Source organism: Morone saxatilis, unplaced genomic scaffold (genome assembly GCF_004916995.1).
Source record: "Morone saxatilis isolate NCDOM2014 unplaced genomic scaffold, NCSU_SB_2.0 Contig0, whole genome shotgun sequence".
NCBI classification, from domain to species: domain Eukaryota; kingdom Metazoa; phylum Chordata; class Actinopteri; family Moronidae; genus Morone; species Morone saxatilis.
In genome coordinates, this window is record NW_023339650.1 from 5,772,336 (window position 1) to 5,795,857 (window position 23,522).

At 38.4% G+C, this 23,522-nt stretch overlaps 4 protein-coding genes across 5 annotated transcripts in view; 3 read left to right on the forward strand and 1 right to left on the reverse strand.

Moving 5' to 3' along the window:
• Window positions 1–8,123, forward strand: part of rgs9bp (regulator of G protein signaling 9 binding protein) — a 10,932-nt gene extending 2,809 nt beyond the window's left edge. Inside the window, exon 3 of the mRNA XM_035656457.1 lies at window positions 7,735–8,123. Coding sequence (XP_035512350.1) covers window positions 7,735–8,123 — 389 coding nt within the window. The remainder of the gene's footprint in view (window positions 1–7,734) is intronic.
• Window positions 8,124–9,482: 1,359 nt separating this feature from the next.
• mcur1 (mitochondrial calcium uniporter regulator 1) lies at window positions 9,483–13,741 on the forward strand. Its single transcript, XM_035661761.1, has 9 exons — window positions 9,483–9,881; window positions 11,015–11,131; window positions 11,244–11,347; window positions 11,433–11,534; window positions 11,680–11,721; window positions 11,854–11,925; window positions 12,250–12,303; window positions 12,689–12,803; window positions 13,178–13,741. The coding sequence occupies exons 1-9, from the start codon at window positions 9,626–9,628 to the stop codon at window positions 13,231–13,233; spliced, it is 918 nt and encodes a 305-aa protein (XP_035517654.1). The 5' UTR covers window positions 9,483–9,625; the 3' UTR covers window positions 13,234–13,741.
• Window positions 13,742–14,251: 510 nt separating this feature from the next.
• dph2 (diphthamide biosynthesis 2) lies at window positions 14,252–18,854 on the forward strand. The gene is made up of 7 exons (XM_035661654.1): window positions 14,252–14,384; window positions 14,809–14,985; window positions 15,165–15,277; window positions 15,896–16,116; window positions 16,243–16,932; window positions 17,578–17,754; window positions 17,916–18,854. The coding sequence occupies exons 2-7, from the start codon at window positions 14,836–14,838 to the stop codon at window positions 18,041–18,043; spliced, it is 1,479 nt and encodes a 492-aa protein (XP_035517547.1). The 5' UTR covers window positions 14,252–14,384; window positions 14,809–14,835; the 3' UTR covers window positions 18,044–18,854.
• Window positions 18,278–23,019, reverse strand: ncf2 (neutrophil cytosolic factor 2). Of its 2 annotated transcripts, none has more exons than XM_035661530.1 (15): window positions 22,755–23,019; window positions 22,440–22,522; window positions 22,139–22,247; window positions 21,639–21,773; window positions 21,317–21,424; window positions 21,016–21,075; window positions 20,638–20,681; window positions 20,238–20,379; window positions 20,024–20,089; window positions 19,835–19,889; window positions 19,609–19,652; window positions 19,311–19,459; window positions 19,112–19,223; window positions 18,521–18,638; window positions 18,278–18,420 (listed from the first exon to the last, which is right to left on the reverse strand). In XM_035661530.1, the coding sequence occupies exons 1-15, from the start codon at window positions 22,926–22,928 to the stop codon at window positions 18,329–18,331; spliced, it is 1,491 nt and encodes a 496-aa protein (XP_035517423.1). In that variant the 5' UTR covers window positions 22,929–23,019; the 3' UTR covers window positions 18,278–18,328. The 2 variants fall into 2 exon arrangements, with proteins under 2 accessions (XP_035517423.1, XP_035517343.1); XM_035661450.1 differs by having other exon boundaries at window positions 19,835–19,892.
• Between the last annotated feature and the right edge of the window lie 503 nt (window positions 23,020–23,522).

Consider the following 23,522-nt stretch of genomic DNA (forward strand, 5'->3'; position numbering starts at 1 on the left):
GCAGTTTATACTTTGGATTCAGGAGTGACAGTTTTCCACCAGTTTACCGCTTAGCTCCTGCTGTAACCAAGTTTTCCGATCATGTCTTTTATGGCTTTACGCACCATTAATATGTATAAGTGAATGGCTGCTGATGCATATGGATACACTTACTGGATATTGATTCAATAATTAGGAATTGTATTGACAAAAAGGGCAGTTTGAATTCAGGCACAGTATTTTTCTGTTGCAGCCAAATGATCTAAGCCACTTCACTTAGAGGTAAAACTGAAAGTGATTGAAATGTGCCAAATTTTTGTGGACAGGCTTCTTGGATCAAAGTTGTACTGTCTTATGGATGTGTACAACAGATAAATAAATGTTTATGTTCCCAAATTTTCCCAAATAAGCAGGGCTGAAACAAATTAACTGATTAAATGTTTAGTCAGAAAATAGTGAAAAACACCCTTCACAATCTCCAAAGTACAAAGTAAATCAGCCTGTGGCACTGCTGAGGTGTTATGGAAGTCCAGGTTGCTTTGATAGCGGCCTTCAGCTTGTCTGCATTGTTGGGTCTGCATTGTTGGATCTCTCATCTTCCTCTTGACAACAGCCCATAGATTCTCTATGAGTTTGCTGGCCCAATTCAAGCCGTTAACAATGGGTTCCTGACCAATTGGTACTTTTTTGGCAGTGTTGGGGCAAGGTTTGCTAAAGGTTCCTTGCCTGGAAAATGAAATCAGCCATCTCCATAAAGTTTAATCAGCAGAAAGAACAATGGAGTCTCTAAAATGTCCCTGGGAAAATGGCTTTGCCCCGTTTGACTTTGACTTGGAAATAACAACGTGGACGCCAAAACACCTGCAAGATGAACATGGCTCCCAAATCATCACTGACCTGTTGGAACTTCAAAACTGGACTAAAAGCAACGGGATTTCTGGTTGCCCTTCTTTCCACTTCTTCTTTCAAAGACTCTTCCTCCAGACTCTGGGACCTTGATTTCCAAATGAAATGCAAACTTCACTTTCATCTGAAAAGAGGACTTTGGACCACTGAGCAACAGTCCAGTCCTTTTTCTCCTTTTAACTTGTGGTTTGACTCCTGTACAAGGTGTGTTTTGAAATCTATACTGGGATATATAATGGGAAATTCAGATGTGGTTTCAAATGTGGTTTTAGGCTCCAAAGTGACGACAGGCTATGATTTTGGAGAGGATGAAAACTTTCACTATTTCAAATCCTGGTGAAATATGATATAAATGTGAATCTTCGCTCAACGTCTTCAAATAATCTATGAAACTTTTACTTCTGAACCAACTTGGTTCGGGTTTTCACCTTTAGGGCTGCACAATTAATCATATTATCGAAATCGCTATATGTTTTGATAAAGGTAAAATGTGTGACAAAATAGGATTATAATGAAGTACTGTACCGTTGCAGAGATTTCCTGGCCTACAAATCTTGTTCTCCAAAAGTAAAATTGTGATGTCACAGCATCATGATTTCAATAGGTTTTTTTTTGTAAAAATTATAATTGTGATACAAAAATGATCATTCCCACTAATCATGAATTATATTGCAATCACAATGTGTATCAAATTAATGGCAATATGATTTTCTTTTACCATTTCGTGCAGTCCTAGTGACCATTTTTTAACATCTTTTCAACTGAAAAATGTTTACTGCATTGTAAAAGGATGTTAATCTGCTACTGACGTCAATGGCTGTTTACTTCTAGTGTGTTTAGTTACAGCAAATTATAATACTTAACCAAGCCCTTTATCCCTTCAGTTTCTAAGGAAGGAATACAAGTACAGGCTTTATATACAGGTTTCTATTGAAGAAGACTACAGGGACCATGAAAGACTTGTTTTTCCTCCTACTGCATAGTGGACTTAAGGTTTTGCAGACAATGGCAGCTCATATAGAGGGTCAGTATGCCATGCCCAAGGGTCAACACACACACACAGAGAACTCCACGCGCAGCCCAGCAATAATTTAAGTAATAGGCCAGAAATCACGGTGGAAATGGGCCATTCTTCCTCTGCCTTTTCTTTGTGTTCTGTTTTTAGGACACACTCCCCAAATCCCATATGACTTCCAGCTGGTTGAGGTTAATGGAGTCTAAATGACACGTATGTACCAACGCAGACATAAGCACACACACGCTGTGTGCTCCCTGAGGTCTGTGTGCTCTACTTGTGACACTGCTATTATTGAGAAGAGGGGGAAAAACAGAGAAGGGACCGATGGACAAAGGCAGGTTTTCACAACCTTCACACAGAGTTCACAACAGATATTTGATATTTCTGTACACAGATGAACTAAAAAAGCCATTTTCACTATGCAATGTCTCCTGTGGCTGCCTGAGGGCATACACACAGACATATATACACACACATGCAGGTACTTCAAAACTAATAACATGAAGCCATGCTCTCACTCAAATAGGAAAACACAGTTTGACATTTAAAGAAAAGTCCTCCCTAAGCACTATCAGCATCAAGAATAAACATCAGGCTTGAGTGTCACTGTCTCCAAATAAAAGTGCAAAAGTGCAAGTGGTTTCTGCCATTTCCCAGCCTGTTCAACAAATATACAAGTATAACAACTAACAATCTGGACAAATTAAACTAAAACAATTAAATAGAAAATGTTAAATAAAACAAGATGGAGATAAAAAATAATAAAAATCAGTGTGTGAATGTGTATGAGTGAGGTAGTTTCTGTTCGATGGGCATTGCCATCGCGGTGTGAATGTTTGAGAAAGGGCGAATGTGGCACAAAATGTAAAAGCGCTTTGAGTGGTCGGAAGACTAGAAAGGCACTATATAGGTACAGGTCCATTTACCATTTACCATGTTATGATGCGCCGTCAAAGTCAGTGTGATGTGGTATAAAGAGCGAGAAAGTTCACATTTGGAGCTCAACGTTGAAAGTCAGTGTTGACTTCATTAAAGTTACGTACATAAATTTAAAAAACTTACGTAATGCACTTACGTTTCATACCTGACAGAAGCGTTTCCCAAACCTAACTATTTAAGTAGTTTTTGTGCCTAAATCTAACCAAACTGTGACCGCTTCACATTAACATTAACACAATAACCACGCAAGCTTCACTTATACAGTCTAACTTGATATTTATTCTTGCTAACTTGACTACGGAGCCCTGCGCTTCCAGAAATGACACTGGAGGGATATCTACAACGTCATAGTTTGAAGCATAGGGCCACTGACCAAGCGGTCATATTTAATGAGTTGGGAGTGAGAATGGGTTGGCATGCCCATATTACTTCAATCCTTGCCAATAGCAGGCTTGCTGCAATACATCCATCACTATCACACATAATGTATTCATTCTTCTTAATCAACATTTCACAATTACTTGACATTTAAACCCAAAACACTAAATCTTAATTTTATCCTCTCACTATTACCACAGATAAAAAATAATAAATAAAATTTAAAAATGGAGGAAAAAGAAAATCAGGATTTCTGTGACATGTGATGTCAAGCTCTTTCAAACAGATGGACCATTTGAATGTTTCCTGTGGTCTCTTTTAAACACAGTTCAAGGAACATTGAATGCTGGATTAAAACATAGAAGTTCCTGAAATAGCTGGACAGGTAGAGCCTGTGTGTAGGTGTCTGTGGATGTGTTTTCTGTGTTGAGATGGCTTTCAGTGGCTCCTTATTGGTTCTGTATGAATTAAAACCCTGGCCAAGTTATTCTTCTACAGAAGTCTCACTGCTGTCTTTTATCCTTTCTTTGTTTGCTACTCTTCATTACCTGATGTGCCCTGAAGAGGTTGTAGAGTTTCTGCAATGCTACTGAGCTCAGTGTGTATCTAGTGCATATTATACAATTCAAAACTGATCATATTACACACTTAATTGCTGTGTTTTTGCATTGCCTTAAATAATCAACATGATATTTAATTGATTCAAGCCAGGAATCAATAATAAGTAAATAAGATTATGAATCTCACCAGACACCATTTTATTTAATTTGTCGTTGAAGGATAAGAACATGTTGAACTAATAACATTAATGATGGCTCCATTCTAGCAATTATTGCGATTTATAGTAACCAAACAATATTACTGGACATCTGTGATGCATGTGTTTGTTTGCCGTTCCAAATGAATGTGCCAGTATTACACTGCAGGTAAAAACAGCAACATTGTTCTTTGTATGAAGCAGCCCTTTAATATACTGGCCCCATTTCATCTCAATGATATAAAGATGTCTGATATCCTGGGCATTTCTAGAGCTGCAGCAATTGGACCACACTGAGAGAAAAAAATTGAACAGAACACAACGTAGCATACATAACATGTTTTTGAAGCTATTTTGTCAGCATATAGAGTAAAATGAGATGCTAGTCTGAGGAATGAATGGCGTGTCTGCCGTCACCCAGGAGGTAAAGGCAAATAATGAAGCAACAGCTGGAGTGCATGCCGTTTTAGAGAGGAAACTCATTCATGGACAGCGCTAATGAAGCATATATTTTCCAGATTAATTATGATGATTAGTCATTGATTGAATGTACCATTTTCAGTTCACAAATTGAATAAAGTCAGGCCCAAGAATGAGATGAACAGAATATGAAGCAGTGTGATTTGACTGTTCTACAAAGTGAAGACTATTGGCACAGCTGTGACCGCTACTCTCAAATAAAATGGAAGACAATGTAGTGTACTGTACATAGAAAAAAGGGAGTGATTTTGGACAACAGCCCTGCTCTTTCTTTTTTTTATCGCTCTCTCTTCTAATCCTCTCTCTCTGGGTCTTCATGTATCACCGGTGGGGTGACTGATTCTTTTAACTCCAGCTCTATAACAGCTTCGTAGCGATACGGCCTCTGTACCTTTTTGCCTGATTGAAGGATCAGTCGTTTCCTTGCAGCTGAGCAGTCTTATCAGTCAGAAGAAAGATGCCCATTCAGCTATTGGGGCTCCCAACCCCTTCTCTTCCAAATGAACCGCTGAACAAACTGAGCAAATCATACATCAAGATGAAGTAATATGTTGTTTAGATGCCATGTAATCAAGACAATGAATGAATGCACATGGGGCTTTCAGGATTTTTTGGGATTGTTGCAGCTGTAATTCATTAAGCCCAGTTTGGAGGGTAGCCAGCAAGGCCTGGAGTCAATGCCAAGGTAGACAGATAACAACTGAGACCGTCTTCTGTAGTGATCTGTTTGTTTCAGCAAGAGCAAAGCAACAAACTTATTTAGTGTTTGTAAAGAGTGCATGTTCATCTATCTCTACAGAGAGCAATCTTACCGCAGGACAGGAGAGGTCTGAAATTTAGATTCTGTTCTATTCTGTTCCTTTACATTGGTGTTACAACCCACATTAACTGACATGAATGCATTGAATGAAGTTGAAAATCATGTAAATCATGAGTCACCAGATTTCAACCCAAGTAGTCGTGAAGTAACAGTTTAGGTCCACCACCATCATATTGAGGCAATATGTTTTTTAAGAATGTTGTTCATTCATCTAGTCCTGTTCCACACACTTGGAGAATCTATGAAAAGGAGCACTGAAGCTGTTCTGGACTCTCAAGTTGGAAAGACACCTTACTAAGACACTTTCACAAGTACCAGAACTGTCAGATTTACTGACAAATGTTCATTTTGTCTTGAGAATAAGGCTGGGTATTGTTTGATCCAAATGCAGGTACAATACCTGCTACAATACCTGAGGTTTTTTTCCAATATCAAAACAAAACTTACCTACCTTACTTTGAGAGTTTTTTAGCAAAATTACTTTCATTGAACAAAATAAGCCAAATTATTTTGTGAGGCAATGCAATGGCCATTTTTAAAGGGGTCCATTGACCCTTGACTGCCAGAAAATGGGTTCTATGGATTCCCACAAGTCTCCCCTTTACAAACACACTTATATACACACACACTTATATCTACTAATTTTTCACAAACATTTATTTTAAGTTCAATGTATGTAACATTGATGTGAGAAACAAGTTACTATGCTTGCTTGGGTAATATCTGGCCAGCTAACCTTGGTAACATGAGCTAACATTGGATGCATAGTGACGTAATGATGTGGCTCTAACCAACCCCGAAACGGCACTAGCACCAGCTCAGAACTAGCACTAGGTGGAAAGGGGGTATGACTGTTTTTTGTGTGGCTGTAAATAGCTGTCAGTTACACACAAGGGGGATTATCTACCTTTTTGTTTGTGGGGCTAGTGATACAGGTGCATCTTATTAAATTAGAATATTGTGGAAAAGTTAATTTATTTAATAATTCAATTCAAAAATTAAAACTCATATATTATATGGTAATTGGTAAATGTACCTGTACTTGTATAGTGCCTTTCTAGTCTTCCGACCACTCAAAGCGCTTTTACATTTACGTGCCACATTCTTCACACTCCTCAATACTTGGTCGGGGCTTCTTTTGCATGAATTACTGCATCAATGCGGCGTGGCATGGAGGCAATCAGCCTGTGGCACTGCTGAGGTGTTATGGAAGTCCAGGTTGCTTTGATAGTGGCCTTCAGGTCATCTGCATTGTTGGGTCTGGTGTCTCTCATCTTCCTCTTGACAATAGCCCATAGATTCTCTATGGGGTTCAGGTCAGGTGAGTTTGCTGGCCAATCAAGCACAGTAACACCATGGTCATTGAACCAGGTATTGGTACCTTTGGCAGTGTGGGGTGCAAGTCCTGCTGGAAAAATGAAATCAGCCATCTCCCATTAAGCTATCAAGCAAAAGGAAGCATGAAGTGCTCTAAAATGTCCTGGTAGATGGCTGCGTTGACTTTGGACTTGATAAAACACAGTGGACCAACACCAGCAGATGACATGGCTCCCCAAATCATCACTGACTGTGGAAACTCACACTGGACTAAAAGCCAACTTGGATTCTCTACCTTTTTAAAACCTTTTCCCCCTTCCTTTTTCCCCCCCCAGACTTTGGAGGAAGACCCTTGATTCCAAATGAATGCAACTACACTTTCATCTGAAAAGGGACTTTGGATCACTGAGCAACAGTCCAGTCCTTTTTCTCCTTTAGCCCAGGTAAGAACGCTTCGACAGTTGTAGCCCATGTCCTGGATACATCTGTGTGGTGGTGGCCTCCTTGATGCACTGACTCAGCCTCAGTCCCCTCCCTTGGAATGCCCCCCAAAATTCTTGGAATGGGTGTTGCTTTCCAATTCCTCTCAAGGCTGCGGTAATCCTGCTGCCTGTGCACCTTTTTCTACCAATACCTTTTTCTGCCCACTCCAACTTTCTATGAATATGCTTGGATATTCCGCTTCTTTAGCAATGACCTCTTTTTGGCTTTCCTCCTTGTGGAGGGTGGCGATGACTGTCTTCTGGACAACCTGTCAAACAGCAGTCCTTCCCCATGATTGTGTAGCCTACTGAACCAGACCATTGGAGCATTGAAAGACCATTTAAAGGCCCAGGGAAACCTTTGAGGTCGTTTTTTGATGACTCTATAAATATATGAGTTCCACTTTTTGAATTGAATTACTGAACTAAATGAACTTTGTCATGATATTCTAATTTATTGAGATGCACCTGTACACCTCAATGTACAAGGCAATACAGTTCAACAGCACCGCGGACTGTAGCCTGAATCAACACCTCTCTAAATCATTATAACCTTTATGAGCATGTATTACTGTGTCTGAGTGTAGGGTCTGCAATATATGGTGTTGCCTTTCCATTTTTCAAGACTAAAGTGCCAATTTGTATGTTGCGGATGCAGGAGGAGGCAGTGAGGTAGCAGCTCGGGCGCTCAGTCTGCCAGATCTGGACCAGGCACAGAGCCCAACCCTTCCCGCTGGCCTGGAGAGCCAGGAGCGCAGCACCTTGGAGCAGGAGATCAGCCAAATTGACCACATGATCGATGACATGGAGATGAAAGTCAACGTGTTGCGCTGGATGGTGGAGCCCCATGGGCCACAGTATGCAGACCCACTCAGCAGCACCGACAGCGCCTCCCTGGCTGTGTTCTCTGTTGATGAGGAGCAGCCTGGACAGCAGCCTCTATGCCAGCGCAATCAATTCTTTGCGTTCTTATTCCTGTTTACTCTTGTTTTGGTGGCAGGCTTTTTTTCTTTCTCTATTGCCCTTTTCGCAGGAGTATGTCCTTAATACACTCATACTTTTTTCTGTAAAGCCTCAATGATGATGTGTAACACTGTTAAGAAAGAAAAAAAAAACTACTGCAAAAGGGTTACATTTCGTAATAGCAGCTAGTGCATCATTTCATTTTGTCTAATATTAAATCTGGATGCAAACCAGTTTGCCATTTATGGCAGTGAATCCAAAGCTGCCATAGACTTTGAACTATCTTTGTTGAACAAAGTGACAATAAAAACAGTTAGAACTGAAAAGAAATGAATAATTATTACAATATAGGACAGGTGGTCGATTTAACTTACTCAACCGTAAAAAGATAGAGCTCGTATTTTCCCTTTGTTTCGTACAGTACATTCTCCTGACTTGTTTGTGAAATGTGAAAGTAACAATTTCTGATCTTAAAAATGTCAGACACATTTTATTCCTTGTTGCCATCGAGAAGACATAGGTGCTTTGTAGTCGATATACTGTAATAAGCAGAATATTCACTTCCAATGTCTGAAGCTTGTTTTTCATTCAATGTTGTGTTTGTGTATACAATCTGTGCTGTAGAGAGAGCTTACTATGTATAATTATGCATCATAAAAGTATCAACTTTGATATGACACTGTGTTGTTTCCCACTCATTTTCATTTATCAGCACCTTAAAGCACTAAATCCTTGTATGCAAAGAAACAGGAAATGTACAAATGTACCCATTCCTCTGTTGTGTAACTTTCAAACAGCTAAATACAGTCTAAAATAAAAAGTCTGTAAGGATTATATGGCTTGTGAAATACTGTATTACCATGGTCAACAGTCAACGAGAGGGTTAAATGCACCCAGAGGAGCTGGTCTCTCTGACTTGTGAATACAGGAACACTTGCAATGTTACTGTATTTTGTGTTGAAGAGTGGTTCAGTGATTATAGCAGAATAAACCAAGGCATAACTTAATTCCGTTAACTTAACTAAACTTTCACTATATCCCGACAGCAGTACATGAGACAGATAATCAGGTTCCTCTGGCTCCTCCTGGTGCTCCTAATGGCATTTGCAAAAATGCTGAATGAATGAAAACAATCAGAGCCAGGAAAGATAGTCGAGTCTCATTCCCAGGTTGTCAAATACCAATACTGGGAATGAGACTCAACAATCAGCTATCTTCCAGCCACCAACCCAATGTGTCTTCCTATATCTCCTATTTTTATAAGTTACCTACTGCAGCTTTAAATGCATTAGGAAAAATATAATCACTACAACACCTCTTATCCAGCAAAAAATATTTCCATTTGTTTAATGTGGCAAGAGTTTTACAGTATCTGACATCTCCCAGCCAGTCAGTGTGATTTCTGCTGCCACCCCAGTACAATAAACTTTATTTTGAAGTGTGCGACCGGAAGTTGTAGGTGTCCGGTTTCAGTCTCTGGCTCTTGATGTTGGGGCGGTAAAGAGTAGGTGAAAGTGTCGATGCATAGAGAATAGAGGCATTCTCAGGATATCCACAGACGGAAGTACAGTCTGGTAGCTTGAACAATGGCGCTTATTAAACGGTGTCACTCGCGAATTAAACTGTTTGGTGTGAACCACCCTGAAAAGTGGTACGACCTTTCTTTTCACCAAGACAAAGTTAGCAGCTCTGCGTCGACCATTCCCCCACTGACCTCGCCGGGTTTGACAGCAGACACATCCCCGACAGTCCGCTGTGTCAGCCCTGCACCTTTTAACAAGACAAGACCTCATGGACCGAAGCTCGTTCATCCTCCTGCAGTGACACACATGTCCGCCAGAGGTAACGTCTTATGATCTCTTAACTAATGACTAAAGTTAAATAACTCTGTTTTAAACCCGTTTATGAACTATAATAGCCCTAGTATGTGCATTGAAAGCTGCCCTTTAAAATCCCTCACCGATACTTTTAAGTTCCTGTCTATAGTTAGGATAAAATGTAGACTGTCACCTGTCGGATATCAAAATAAAAGCACCAGTATGCAGTGATTGCATTAACTACTAACCTCTACAGTCCCAGTTCACTGTTTCTAAACCCAGTCCCTGATGATAAATGTTTGCAAAAGAAACCTTTGCCCGCATCCCACAATGTATTTACATAATATGCTGCATGGCCTCTTATTTTTCCAGGAATGTCACAGTTTTATTGTTGTGATTTGGAATATGGATGTTTCTTAAAGTTAACTATCTGTATAGGATGGGTGTTATTGTTGAAGTGAACATCATTTTGATATTGTGATTAGTTCCCCAGACAGTTTTTCTCCTTTGAATTGTTCAGGAACATTACTAAGACAAGTCAAAGTCATATTGATTATGTTGGGATTGCAGCAGCAAAAGAAGTGACTTTATGTTGGAAACAATAGAATAGCCTAACATAGGAGTAAATTAATTCCTGTAATATGCCTGAGGTCCATGACTGAGACTCTTACTGTATCTGCAATCAACTCATATATAAGTGTTTATGAATATCCAAAATATCAAAGGAAATTGCTCATTTTAAGTAAATGTCTGATCATAGCTCAATGCAATATGTACTGTTTGAAAGAGTGAAGTATTTGAGTACAGTGTAAAATCTGTAACAGTAAGAAGGATGTGAGAAAATGTCTCATGATACTGTAAAATGTTTACACTTAATACAACATACATGATATTAACATTTTATGTTAATGTGTGCATATATAAGGCGTAACTTCACAAATATATTATTGTATAAGCATATGTAGAGAATGTTCCATTTACATTAAATTCTGTCTCTTAACAAAAACCTGAAGACAGAAGTTACATAAATACAGAAGGATGATTAGTATTAAAATATACAATATTGCAAAAAAAGAAAGGAGGGGAAAATAGCAGCTGTATAATTCCAGGTAATGTTTAATTTCTCGGATTATCACTTCCATCTTTTTTTGATTTCAGGGCTGAGTACCTCCATGAAAGCCTTCCAGTATGATCTGAAACCAGGTGGACCCAGATCTGAGGGCGGGAGGCTGTTTTTTGATACACATGCGGTGGTACGACTCTTTGAGGATAATGGTTTGGCTTCTTTTGTTACTTCAGAAACATTTCAAAATATTACTTTACTTCTTTGTTAATAAGAAGCTGTTGATTGTATTGAATTAATGTTATTAATGTTTTCCATGAACAGGCTTCAGTACTCAGCAAGCTGAGGTGTTGGTTAAAATACTGGTGAGAATGACAAACTCTAACATGGAGGTCATCTATAGTGACATGGTTACCAAAGTGCAGCAGGTGAGACTCTCTGTTTCTTTCGCCTTTTTTGTGTCCAGATGAGTTCTTCTTTTTAACGTTTGTAATAATTGTGTGATTCTGGCAGGAGATCATGTTGCAGCGTGTGATGTCTCAAATAGCATCTGTAAAGAAGGACATGATCATCCTTGAGAAGAGCGAGTTCTCGACTTTACTGGCAGAGAATGAGGTTAGTGTGTTTATCTACAGGCTGTTTCCCAAATGTTGCATCTATGCACATCAGGTGACCTCAGTAGCCTCTGAATTCACGTCCATGTTGTTCTGTTTTTGATTCATATGACTGAAGATTTTAAATATTTTAACATTTCTCACAGAAACTCAAGACCCAGTTGTTGCAGCTCAAGGTCCAACTGGCTGTAAGTGGTTATGCTGATTTATGCAAATCAGTTTATGTCCAAGTTTCTTGGTGAAATTGATATAGCAGAATTTAATCATTTGTTTTTGTATGAACTGGGAGTTTTGTTGTGACTTCTGTATCTCTTTTGCAGGATATCATGAATAAAGTGCGCTCAGACAATATTTTGGACTTGAATTTGGAAAAAAGCCGGGTAAAAGAATTGGTAAGTGTTTGAGGAAATTAGATTAGTGCTAGGAGACCTGTCGACTGCACTTTTAATGTAGTCTTTTTTTCTTCTTGACTTAGATTTGCTTAAAATTAAAGATGACTTAATTGTTGAAACATGATGTTTTAGGGAAGGAGGAATGAGGGAATCCTAGTCCCAAATTGTTCCCAAGCAGATCAGTGATGTTTTTATAGACAGGTCGGACAGGGAGACACATACTGAAAGGTTTTCTACTGTCACTAGAAAGCTATTGGAGTATACTGCATAAACCGTTCTTCCTTGTATTTATTTTCTAAAGAAAACATTATTTTTCATTTTCAGAAAGCAGAGCATGAGAAGAAGCTTCTAGAAACACGAAACAACATTATGGAAATGGTTTGTATAGATGCAATACACCTACAGCACATGTTTCCTATCTTACCACATCTAATATTTAGTTCATGGTAATCTGCATCTAATGACTAAATATAAAATGGCAGCAACAATCACAGGACAGATGGTGATACAGTAGATACAGTTGTGTTCTTTTAGATGAACATGCTTATACAGTATACTGCAAAACACAGCACACTATTCCTTACATTCATTTTTGCTTTATTAAAGTACAAATTGAAGCATAAAAAAGGCACCAGTACTATATTTCTACTAATGACTCTCACTGATCACTGCCCATAGAAGCTTTTGCACTCTGTTATAAATATGTGGTAGGTCTTTGATAAGGCTTATCTTTAATGCCTTTGTCTAATTGCCTTTTTTACAGACTGCAGAGCATGATCGTCATTTAACTCAGACCAACATGAAGATAGACACTGAAGTGGCTGGTTTGAAAACCATGTTAGAGTCTCATAAGCTGGATACTATAAAATACCTTGCAGGTAGGACATGCACACTCGTGCGTTGTTGTTATGTAGAATTTATTGCTTTGAGAATTCAAACATATGTGTATATATATATAAATATATACTTTGTAATGTCAGTTGTTCAGAGTCTTTATTTTAGAGGATGTGTAACCCTCACAGTAGCCACAAAGGAACAATAGTAGGTACAACTGGTGCAATGTGAAAATTAAAACATCATTCACTTAAAACTTTTAAATGCTAATTTTAAGTTAGTTTAAACTTTAATTGTGGGAAAATTTGATTATCAGCTGTTGAAAAGTATTTGTTAAACAGTTGGCAGAATACAAATGAAGTAAATTAAAGTCTATCTGAAGCCAGTGACTGACCTCCTCTGATCTTTTCTCTTTTAGGTTCAGTGTTCACCTGTCTCACTGTGGTCTTGGGTTTCTATCGTATTTGGATGTAAGCAGGGCTATGATTATGATTTTCATATAACCCCTGGTAACAGGGGTCACAGACCAAACATTTTTAATGTTGGAAACTTTGCATTTATTGTTTTTATAAAGAAAGACATTTTGACTGTTAAATTATGTAACCCTCTCAGGACTAAGGCCAATATTTTTTTTAGCTGCTATCGGTATTTTCTAGCTGCCAGAAATATAGCTAATAAATGTACTTATTAAATGTTTTGGACAGTCCAGTTTTATTCAGATGGGAATTTACTGCCCCCTAAAGAAACACTCTAATATAAAAATGTATTTATTTTGTAAATGTATATATAAGGCTGTAGATACTGGAGAGAATATCAAAGAAGGGTCAGTATGACACCATTATATTATCGCAGATGTAACTTGTATCTATCATTCTGCTTTGCTGTTTCACAAATGTTTTAACAGGATTGATTCATTGATGTTATTTTAATAAATTTAATTGCGCACCAATGTAAACCTTGTGCAAACAAATGAAGTGTCCCTTGGTATGGATGATTTTGTGCAGTGTATATTTGATAGTATTGTTGTTGGGAACTGGTCATGGTCATGTCAATATGCTTAACTCTTACTCTTACTCAACTTACTTGTTGATTTGCAGTATGTCCAGGGTTGCGAAATACATTGATAATGACAATATGTGACTTATGTGTGCTCCACAACTCAGTGATCTGGAAATGTGAGTTAGTTTTTGATGATGTTATGGGGGAGCAGAGGAGAAATATGAATTGTCTTGGGGTAAATAATGCCAGGAACAGCCCCCAAGGCATGTCACTCAAGCGGCTTTTATTTTGAAAAACCTTTGAAGTGTTTGTCCTAGTAACCCAATATTACGCTGAAGAATCTGACATCATGAAAAGTACAAATTCATCCTCAAATTAATTACTAAAGAGTGACAGGAGTAATAGAAATAATGTTGTCTTTTGTTTTATCCTGTTAAGTGTAGTTTTCCTGTTATCCTACTGCTCCACACTCCAGTAGGGGGCGGTAATGCACCGATAAGCTGCTTTGCCAACCTCAATTCAACCCAACGAAGAAGAAGAGTGGCCAGCTGTAGTAATGTGTGCTGTACCGCTTACACGTGTGTAACTGTCAGAGCGATTAACAACTTCTCACATGACACTGAACCGTAAGTCTACCTGTTTGTGCCAGTCCACAATAAAACGCTATAAGCTGTAAATGGTATTTTGTAACAATGACTCAGGTTTCTAAACCTCTGGAGTCAAGTCAGCTAGCGGCTAAGCTAGCAGACGTAACCATGGTGGTATAGGTTGAAACCATGTGTGACAATATCTCACAACTTGTAACTGACAGTGTAATCAAGTGAGTGGCTACACTACATAGTGGCGCTTCAGACATTCAGACATTCATGAATGTTACAATAATCCCTGTTGTCTGAGTTGGTTGATGAATATAGTTCACGTTAGTTCAGTCAGTGGTATTTTATTGCAGGCAGAATAACTCTTTAGGGATGTTAGTTATATTTCAATTTACCATCTTAACTGTCACCAGCTGATGTACTGAATAAATCTAGTTTATTGTGTTTCTTTCAGGCACTGTTGAGTGTTTCCTTTGCAGCCATGGCTGATGCGTTCAGCAGCAGCTCGGAAACGGTAATTCAGCGTGTGGTGGACGTATCAGTGAAGACAAACACCCCTCTGGACAAACTTGAAGAGTTGTATCAGATTAAGAGCACTTGCGACTTCATCAGTGAGCGTCATTTTGAAAAGGTGAGGAGCACATCATTTTTTACTTTTAGTCATGTGAACATATCAGTCCATTGGTATTCAGGAGGACCGAAGAACAACACAGTTCTTGTCCAAAAGCTCTTTGGTTAGCTGTTCAGTAAAGTTAGATGCAGGAATGCCAGATTGCTGTTTGAGAAGTGTATTTGTCTGAATGTCCACAGGTTGCTCTGCAGTTTCCTGATGAGCTGCTGGTGGATTCAGTTGCAGTAGCTGTGGAGATTGAGAGAAACTGCAATGCCAAGACATATATTCTGGGAGACACATCCTATGGCAGGTAACACGCCACGTTTAACTGAGAAAAGTGTCTTACTTGGTTTTTATTTGTTTATTTTTTGCCTTTTTATTGCCTTTATTTGATAGGGACAGCCAAAGGTAGACAGGAAAGGGGGGTAGAGAGAGTGGGAAGGACTCAGCCTCAGTACATGGGTCGCCCGTCTTACTTGGTTTAATAATGCACACGTGCTACATGAATAATATTTAGTGCTTGCGTTCTTCATGCAATGTGAGGGGAAGAAGCAGCGTCCAGTGTTATATACTGTCAGTGGTCCAGTGGTACCTTACTGATGTATCTGACGGACACATTTCACAGCCTTTTTCTTGCTTTACATGTTCACATTTAGATCCAGCATGTGATATTTTATATTAAGGCTTTGTAACAGGGATTTGGTAATCTTTTGACAGTTTCATTTATTTTATTTTGTTGATTTTTTTTGTCATCAGTATGTGTGATAGTATGTGTAAGTACAGTGGCTTGTTGAACTTGAAAATTACCATCTTTTTCATGTTTAAGCACATATTTTTGATTTATTCAAAGCTCTTGTGCCTCTTTACAGCCAAGAAGTTATAATTTTTTCTCTTCATTCATCATTTTTGTATGAATTCCTTGGAGCAGTTGCTGTGTGGATGAGGTAGCTGCAGAGCATGTCGGAGCCGACTGCATTGTGCACTATGGCAGCGCTTGCCTCAGCCCGTCTAAAAGGCTGCCCCTGATGTACGTCTTTGAGAGAAGGCCGGTGGATCTTGAGAAGTGCGCTTCTGCCTTCAGAGAACTCCACCCTGACACGCAGAGTCACATCATCCTCCTCTATGATGTCAGCTACGTTCACGCCATGAGTAAGATATTCTACAAAAAAAGGAATAGGCCTCTATATATTCATGCCATTATATTAAAATAAAAAATAATGGTTTGTTATTGATTTCCTGTCAGTGACTAAATACAACATGTTTTATTTTTTTCAGATGATCTTCTGACAGTCCTTTCGCCAGAGTATCCTAACCTCGTCATCTCAGAACTTGTGGTCGAGGGGGAGCAGTGTTACAGTCACGGCTGGATTAAAAGACAACATGATGACACCTGTCTGTCAGAGCGAGACAACAACCAGGTTATCCGTCAGTTTGGGAGGCAGTTCGCATTGAAAAGCGGTTTAAGCATCATGGATTACAGTATGTTCTACGTAGGCCAAGAGGGAGCAACCCTGAGAAACTTCATGATGACTTGGAATCACTGCTCATTTTGTTCTTTTGACCCCATAACAATGATTGGGAGGATTGAGTCAGTGAGTATCAACCGTGCACTGATGAAGCGATATTATGCCATAGAAAGGGCCAAAGATGCCAATGTGGTTGGCATCCTGGTCGGCACGCTCGGGATGGCTGACTACCTCACCATCATCCAGCAGTTGAAGGAGACCATCCGCAGAGCTGGAAAGAAGAGCTATATGTTCGCCATGGGGAAACTGAACGTGCCCAAACTAGCAAACTTTCTTGAAATTGACATTTTTGTGTTAATTGCGTGTCCCGAGAACTCCCTGCTGGACTCAAGTGAGTTCTATAAACCCGTTGTAACGCCATTTGAGATGGAGGTGGCCTGCAACAAGAAGAGGGAGTGGTCAGAGGAATATGTCACAGACTTTCGACATCTCCTTCCAGGTTAGATTAAGAATTTATTCACATCCGAAATTCATAAATCAACTCTTCTCAACTTTTTTTTATGTTAATGGACTATATGAAAACTAAAGGTGGGAAAAGTTTTGAAGGGGGAAATACTCCATATTCCATCCCAAATGTATTTTTCAGCCAGGATTCATTAAAAAAGGATCAAATAGTCGCAAATGATCGCTTTTGTCTGCCCAAGGTTGTGTGTTTCAGGGCTTTTTTCTTCCCATCAGTCAACTAGCTTATTGAACAAATATATCAGTTTTGAGAAACACTAAATACATGTGGCTCTTTATATCATAAAGATGGTGTATTTACCAAAAACATGTCATGTTTTCCTATATAATAATTTAGTCCCTCTGTGTAGGGTTTATTAAGAATAGAGATGGCTGGGTTGTGTTTGTCATAGATTTGCAAATTTCTAATTCCCCTTCTAATATGGCTACATATATTTTAAATGTTTTAGTAGATTACCATCTTACAGTCATATTTTTCCTTTTTTAACCACTAGTAGTGAAGAGAGTTGTACCAACCCGGGACAACATTTAGAGATGTTAAGGGCAGGGTCCAAAGGCTATGGCTATTGGCTAATATCCATGGCTATTGCTATGTTTGATTTTTTCCTTTTATCTCCACCAGGTGGACAGAGTCATGTGCCTTTGGCTGATCAGCAGGAGGAGGACGATGACACCGACGTGTCTTTAATCACAGGAGCTCTGAGAAGCCAGAATCTGTTGATCAGTGAGCCGGCAGAGTCCTCATGTGGCTCTTCCGTGGTCCTCAGGAATCAGACGCTGACCGTAGCTAACTCAGCTGGTATGTTACATATAAGACACTGTTTGCTTTTCATTTCCATACATCAATACGTTTATTTCGCATTTTTCTCAAAACAGCAAAAACCCACTTCATTTGTTCAGTCTGGGACAGACATAAACACCTTGTATTTACACTACACATTTGTGCTTTTCTCTTTTCAGCATCTTTCCTGGCAGAACGAAGCTGGCGTGGCTTAGAACAGAAGTTGGGAGAGACGCCTGTGGTAAAGGCAGGAAAGGGCAGGAGAGGCATAGCTATTGCCTATGAAGAGGAAGGAACGTCTTCATGATAATTTACCAGTAATTCACAGGACTCCAATAGAGTATTTTATCATGTCTGCCTTCAGTTACAGGTATTAAAAGTATATTGCTTGTATTTGCTAGAATCACAGAATATAACCAATCATTTTGTCCAAACATTACAACTTGTCCACTTTTACAATAATATTGGTAAAGAATATGTGGGCCCTGATTATTCACATTTAATTGATTATAAAATGGTTTTGGTAGGGGATACCTGACCACTTCTCTGATTTGGTCACTTCATTGTATTACTGGCTTTAGTATCTTTTCTGTTACTGGTCATTGACAGGAACTTCTTCCACAAAGGATGCAGGAAATATACCAGTATTCCCATTGCATTGCCCCTCCAACCAATCCTGGTTAACTAAAGAAGAAGAAATTATGAATTAATCATATTTCCTGGACAAATCACAATAATTTAAATATTTGGGATACACTATATGGCTAAAGTAAAAGTTTCTCACCTCTAGAGATGAATGTGATTGTATCTCCTTGCTGAAAATTGAGATCCTCTGGATTTGATGACTCATAAGAATGAAGTGCCACAAAGTGAATCTCATCCTCTGGCTTTCCATCAGTTTGCTAAAAACACAAAACGCACACAGTCATTTTCTGCTCAACTCCTTTGAGTGTCCTTGAAATCGTCTGTCTGTTGTGTAGTGGTGTACTACAGTTGTTATGCTCGACTGCAGGGCCACCATGATTGAGGATCATCATGAAACACATCTGTGTGACTGTTTGAAGACACTAAAGTGTCAAAATGTTAGTCTGTTTGTACAATTAAAGACTGAAAATCTGCTCCGGTCCTTTTTTCTGTGGAAGTTTACTATCTTTGTACTGAGAAGCAACTGATTCAGCTGCAAGATGTGCAGAGAACTCTGAAAATAAAATTCTTAGGGAAATACTATAATACCATTGATCAGGAAGATCCTAAAATAAGCACGTTCCATATATAAATATTGGTGTCATCCCAATACCCGTATTATAAAACTGCAGTATCACCCAGAATAACTGTATTTTGTGAGGCCACATTACACAGAAATAGATCCTCTTACCTCTTTGGTGTTACACCACAGGGTGATGCGCCTGCCAGTGGCACAACTCCACACACTTTCCATTTCTGTGTTGGCATTGATTACACTTTGTCCAGTTACCTCAGAGTTTAAACTAGATCAAACAAAAGGGTTGAATTTGGTACTCTGTCAGTAACACAATAGACCAATATAAACTGGATATTTTTTATGTGCACCGTACCTCAAGGTGATTGCCCTAGAAGGGAGATTCAGTTTCTTACTGATTTTATCGATCAGTATTGCATAAGGAGATCCAGGTGGTACTGAGACAGCAAAGTTGAATGTGAATCGGACTTTGACAATACATGAATTGTCGGTAGACTGTGCATCCTGGCATTAATGAAAGAACACATTGGTGGAATTAAATCATAAGAAAATCCATCATAAAACACTTAAATACTTCACATGTTGACACGTCTTTTTTGTTTAGAGGTTTATCATATTCATAGGCAGTACTGGACACATTGTAATCTGCATACCTTGACTTGTGTCTCTCCACTGCTGCTGCTACTAGCAGTAAGACCTTAAATACATATAAAAGGTTAAGTTATATTGGTCAAATTGTATTTGCAAATACTTTCACTTGTGTTACAGCATTTCTTATGACATGGGTAAAGTTGGTCAAATGCAATGGTATTTAACACCAATCAGAGAACGGTGCCTGTAGTTATTTTAATTAGCTTAAAGTGTGTCAGATAAGTTTACCTTGTTTCCTTTCAGGTCTGGTCGGTGGTTCTCGAGTTGGAGGCTTAGATATTCCCTGCTTAATACAGCCAAATAATGCCATTTAGAATACAGAAAAAATATGGAATGTATTACAAAACAAATACCCCATTTTATCAAGTTTAATTTTATTAACCTTAACTATACTTAGAAAATAAGTCAGTTCTTTACCTCATTCTGTTTAGAAGCCAAAGAGATCTCCAAACGTTCCAGGTAATTGTAAGGAACAAGTCCCCTCTATGATTTAAATGACAATAACGAATACTCTCAGTTGACAGTAATTCTCTTAACATGAATAATGCTTTCTATGCCAGCTGCAGGTCTTGAGAGATGCACACTGGTATAGAGGTCACAGATGTTCAGATTCTGCACATAGTGCTCTTACTCTTTCATTGAAGATCACAGATGCCCAGTTGTCAGCACCCTTCTGCAGCACAAACACAATATTGCCCGGCACTACAGCCAACTCATCACTGGTCTCAGGAACAAACTCAAACAGGACGGTGTGTGGTTCTCCTTCTAAAGCCCTGTGAAGACATGAGACATCCACGTGGCATCAAGAGACCTGCTGGCACTGTGTAATTGTACATTTCTATCCTGCTGTTCTCTTGTTTACATTAACAGCGATTCAACACTGATTTTTCCTTTTTGGACTTTCTCCACAGACAGTGGGAAAGCCATCATTATTACAAAATCTTACCAAGTATTAGGTAACAAATAATACTTTGACACTGTAACGAGATATAATGTGTGTTTAGAGAGAATCAAGTTTGTACTACATCTACCTTAGAACCTCAGGTTCTTTTGGACGAGTTGGACCATCTTCAACCTGCCAGATAAAAACACAAAGCGGTGTAGTGTTGAAAACGCTTTCAGATGCAGTTGCAGCATTGCAGCAATCGTCTTATAATTATGTTTTTGACATGGTAAAGTGATGTATTACATTAAAAGCTTTAGTCATTAATTATGAAGCTTGTGACACACATCAAATGATACATCGTTACGAATACCGGTTGATTGTGGATAATTTAATGCCTCTTTAATTTTTTTTAAATCTTCCATATATATTTGATCTAATGTAACATAAGCTAATAATGACACATTGATTTTTTTGTCATCTCATTGTATTGTTTGTTATTGCCAAAGAAGAGCCGATATGTCACCTGTGGCTGTAATGGGGCAAATCCAGAGAAATCATCCTGAGGAACGACGGAGGCAACAACCTGAAGATAACAGAGAAAAAAATGTAAGTTAATTATGTCAAATTTACAGTGTTTTCTCCAGAGTAACCTCTAATGTATTATGTATGAAAAGCAAGTGCTGTATAAAGATGAAACACTGATTAAGTGATTGGCTGACATTTTACTGAGCTGTACTCAGGATTCAGTTTAATGCGGTTCATATCACACTAATGTCGTACAAACTGTCACTAAAACAAAGGTGGGTCATCAGATAAAGTATTACCTTCGCTTTGCCCAGGTAGTCCTTCTTCTCCAGCTCAGCAACATAGTGCTTATTTGGTTTAAAGAGCACTTTTGATGGGAACTCGACTAGTTTAAAAAGTTTCTGTTTCTGTTGGTGAAATTGAATTGCAAAGGATAACATTTATCAAACATTTCTGACAGGAAAGTAAATTCTAAATCAATTGCTAATGTTGCTAACAGAATCATTTTGATCAATATCAATGTAAAACAGATAGCACTCAAATATATATATATATATATATATATATGTTTCAAATGCACTAGCTGATTTTTTCAATAATGGTGACTACATGTTAACAGACCAGGGTGGATTGCAGAGCTTTGTCAATGATATTGAGCTTGGCATCTGTCTTGTAATCAAGAGCCTTCACAAGGTTTTCCTGGGCTTTTTCCCAGTGACCCAGCTGAGCCTCAGCCAGGGCCATATTGTGGAGAACCTGTGGCAGGAAACATTGATTAGAAGCTTGTCACTATTTTAATCCCTCATACAGACATACTTATTGAAAACAATTCTTTCAATTAGAAAGAAGTGAAAATATGTAAAATTGTACTTAACTCACCAACAGCAACAAATAAAAACAAACAGTTTTTTTAATTGATTGGTTTTTAACATCAAATTAATCATTAGAGCAGATTAGAAAAAGAGTGTTTTCATAATTAATATATCTTACATCTCTAAACTGAAGTCGACAGGATATAGAAGAACAGTAGTATAAAATATATATATAAGTAGCATAATAATTTGTAAATAAATTACATAATAAGGAGGCATAACAAAAATAAAAGGCTTTTAAATGTTTACCTCACATGCATATAATTTGTATCTGAGACCCAGTGCCTTGTAATCTATCAGCTGGTTGCCTCTCAGTGTTTTGAAGGAACGCTGGAAATCAGCTACACTCTCCTCATACCTTTGAAAACAAATAATCCAGTTAGTTATTGCAATAAATGTAATAAACTATGCAGATTGTAAAAATATTAGTAGTGATTGGGAGTCAATTTTTATTAGAATAAAAGCAAAGTGTGTCTAGCAACCAATGTTTTTAAATCACAATGTTAGATATGAATGTGGCCCTTTTGTGGAGATAACTGGTGTGTCTTGCCTCTGCTTTTTGTAAAATGTGATTCCTCTTTGAAAGAAGCCAACAGCCAAATGCTCATCCTTGCGTATGCTGCAATCAAATGCCTGAGAAACATTAGAAAACACAGTAACTTCCTCTAGAAGAAACGAGAAACTGTAAACTCTACTTCTTCTTTCACAGTGACTTGCACTTTCAGGATCCAAAATATCACAACATTTCATCTCAGTTATCAGCTTTAAACAAGGTTTTACTTTTTGACGAGAAAGATTACAAAATACCATAGATATTTGTGTACAATGTTTTAGTTTGCTTCTTACTAATTAAGTTTAGCCATACCTTTTCAGCAGCATCTAGCTCTTGGTTAAGAAGATGGAGACAGCCAATGTCAAAACAGATTTTGGAGTTTGGTTCTTGGATAGACAGGAAAATCCTGAGTGCTTCTGACAGATCTTGTCTGTCAACATAAGTCACAGCTTCGTCCCACTGGCGCAGAGTATCCAGAAACGACATAGTGGCAGGTTAGGAGTACACTGAGCTACAGACCAAATTAAGGAAGCTCTTCTGATTTGTACCAGGGAGATCAGGAAGTGTGATTGTCATTGTTGGTACATTTATATCCGCACCACCACCAGGTTGTAAGACCCAATGGTTGTTGCTTTTCCCCCCCATGTGATTATCTGGCATTAATTTAATTAAGTGTGTGTATGTGTGTTGGTAGAATTTTCTATATCACTTCCCCCCCTTGAAATGAATGATCATAAATGGGGTACATTAACTATTTCCTCAGAGGGACATTATCAGTCCCTTCTAAGTCTGTTTTTAACAGTTTCATATGAAATACACTCTTAAGTTAAATTTTTTGAAATCATCATTTACAAGCCTTATATCTGGAGCACCAGGTGAAGTTTTACTGGAACAGGCCGTGTTTATTGTGCCTTATTGATTCATCTTATCCGCAGTTATCACTATCAGTGCCACGCTTTACGCTGCTAAACTACAACTTCCGCTCGGTACTTTTAAAATACATCGTTTGTGAACAACCAATGAAACCATTAGCAAACACAATTTTACTTTATATTCTAAAGACACTGAACGATCTCACCA

What these genes read in the sequence shown, in the direction of transcription:
- mcur1 (XM_035661761.1), top strand. Translation starts at nt 9,626, where the DNA reads ATGGCGCTTATTAAACGGTGTCACTCGCGAATTAAACTGTTTGGTGTG. An exon ending in AAAGCCGGGTAAAAGAATTG is followed by an intron (nt 11,926 to 12,249) that starts GTAAGTGTTTGA and finishes TTTCATTTTCAG; the next exon opens with AAAGCAGAGCATGAGAAGAA. An exon ending in TACTATAAAATACCTTGCAG is followed by an intron (nt 12,804 to 13,177) that starts GTAGGACATGCA and finishes TTTCTCTTTTAG; the next exon opens with GTTCAGTGTTCACCTGTCTC.
- dph2 (XM_035661654.1), top strand. Translation starts at nt 14,836, where the DNA reads ATGGCTGATGCGTTCAGCAGCAGCTCGGAAACGGTAATTCAGCGTGTG. An exon ending in GGAGACACATCCTATGGCAG is followed by an intron (nt 15,278 to 15,895) that starts GTAACACGCCAC and finishes TCCTTGGAGCAG; the next exon opens with TTGCTGTGTGGATGAGGTAG. An exon ending in CAGCTACGTTCACGCCATGA is followed by an intron (nt 16,117 to 16,242) that starts GTAAGATATTCT and finishes TATTTTTTTCAG; the next exon opens with ATGATCTTCTGACAGTCCTT.
- ncf2 (XM_035661450.1), bottom strand. Translation starts at nt 22,928, where the DNA reads ATGTCGTTTCTGGATACTCTGCGCCAGTGGGACGAAGCTGTGACTTAT. An exon ending in AAAGAACCTGAGGTTCTAAG is followed by an intron (nt 20,380 to 20,637) that starts GTAGATGTAGTA and finishes ATGTCTTCACAG; the next exon opens with GGCTTTAGAAGGAGAACCAC. An exon ending in CTGTGATCTTCAATGAAAGA is followed by an intron (nt 20,090 to 20,237) that starts GTAAGAGCACTA and finishes TTTAAATCATAG; the next exon opens with AGGGGACTTGTTCCTTACAA.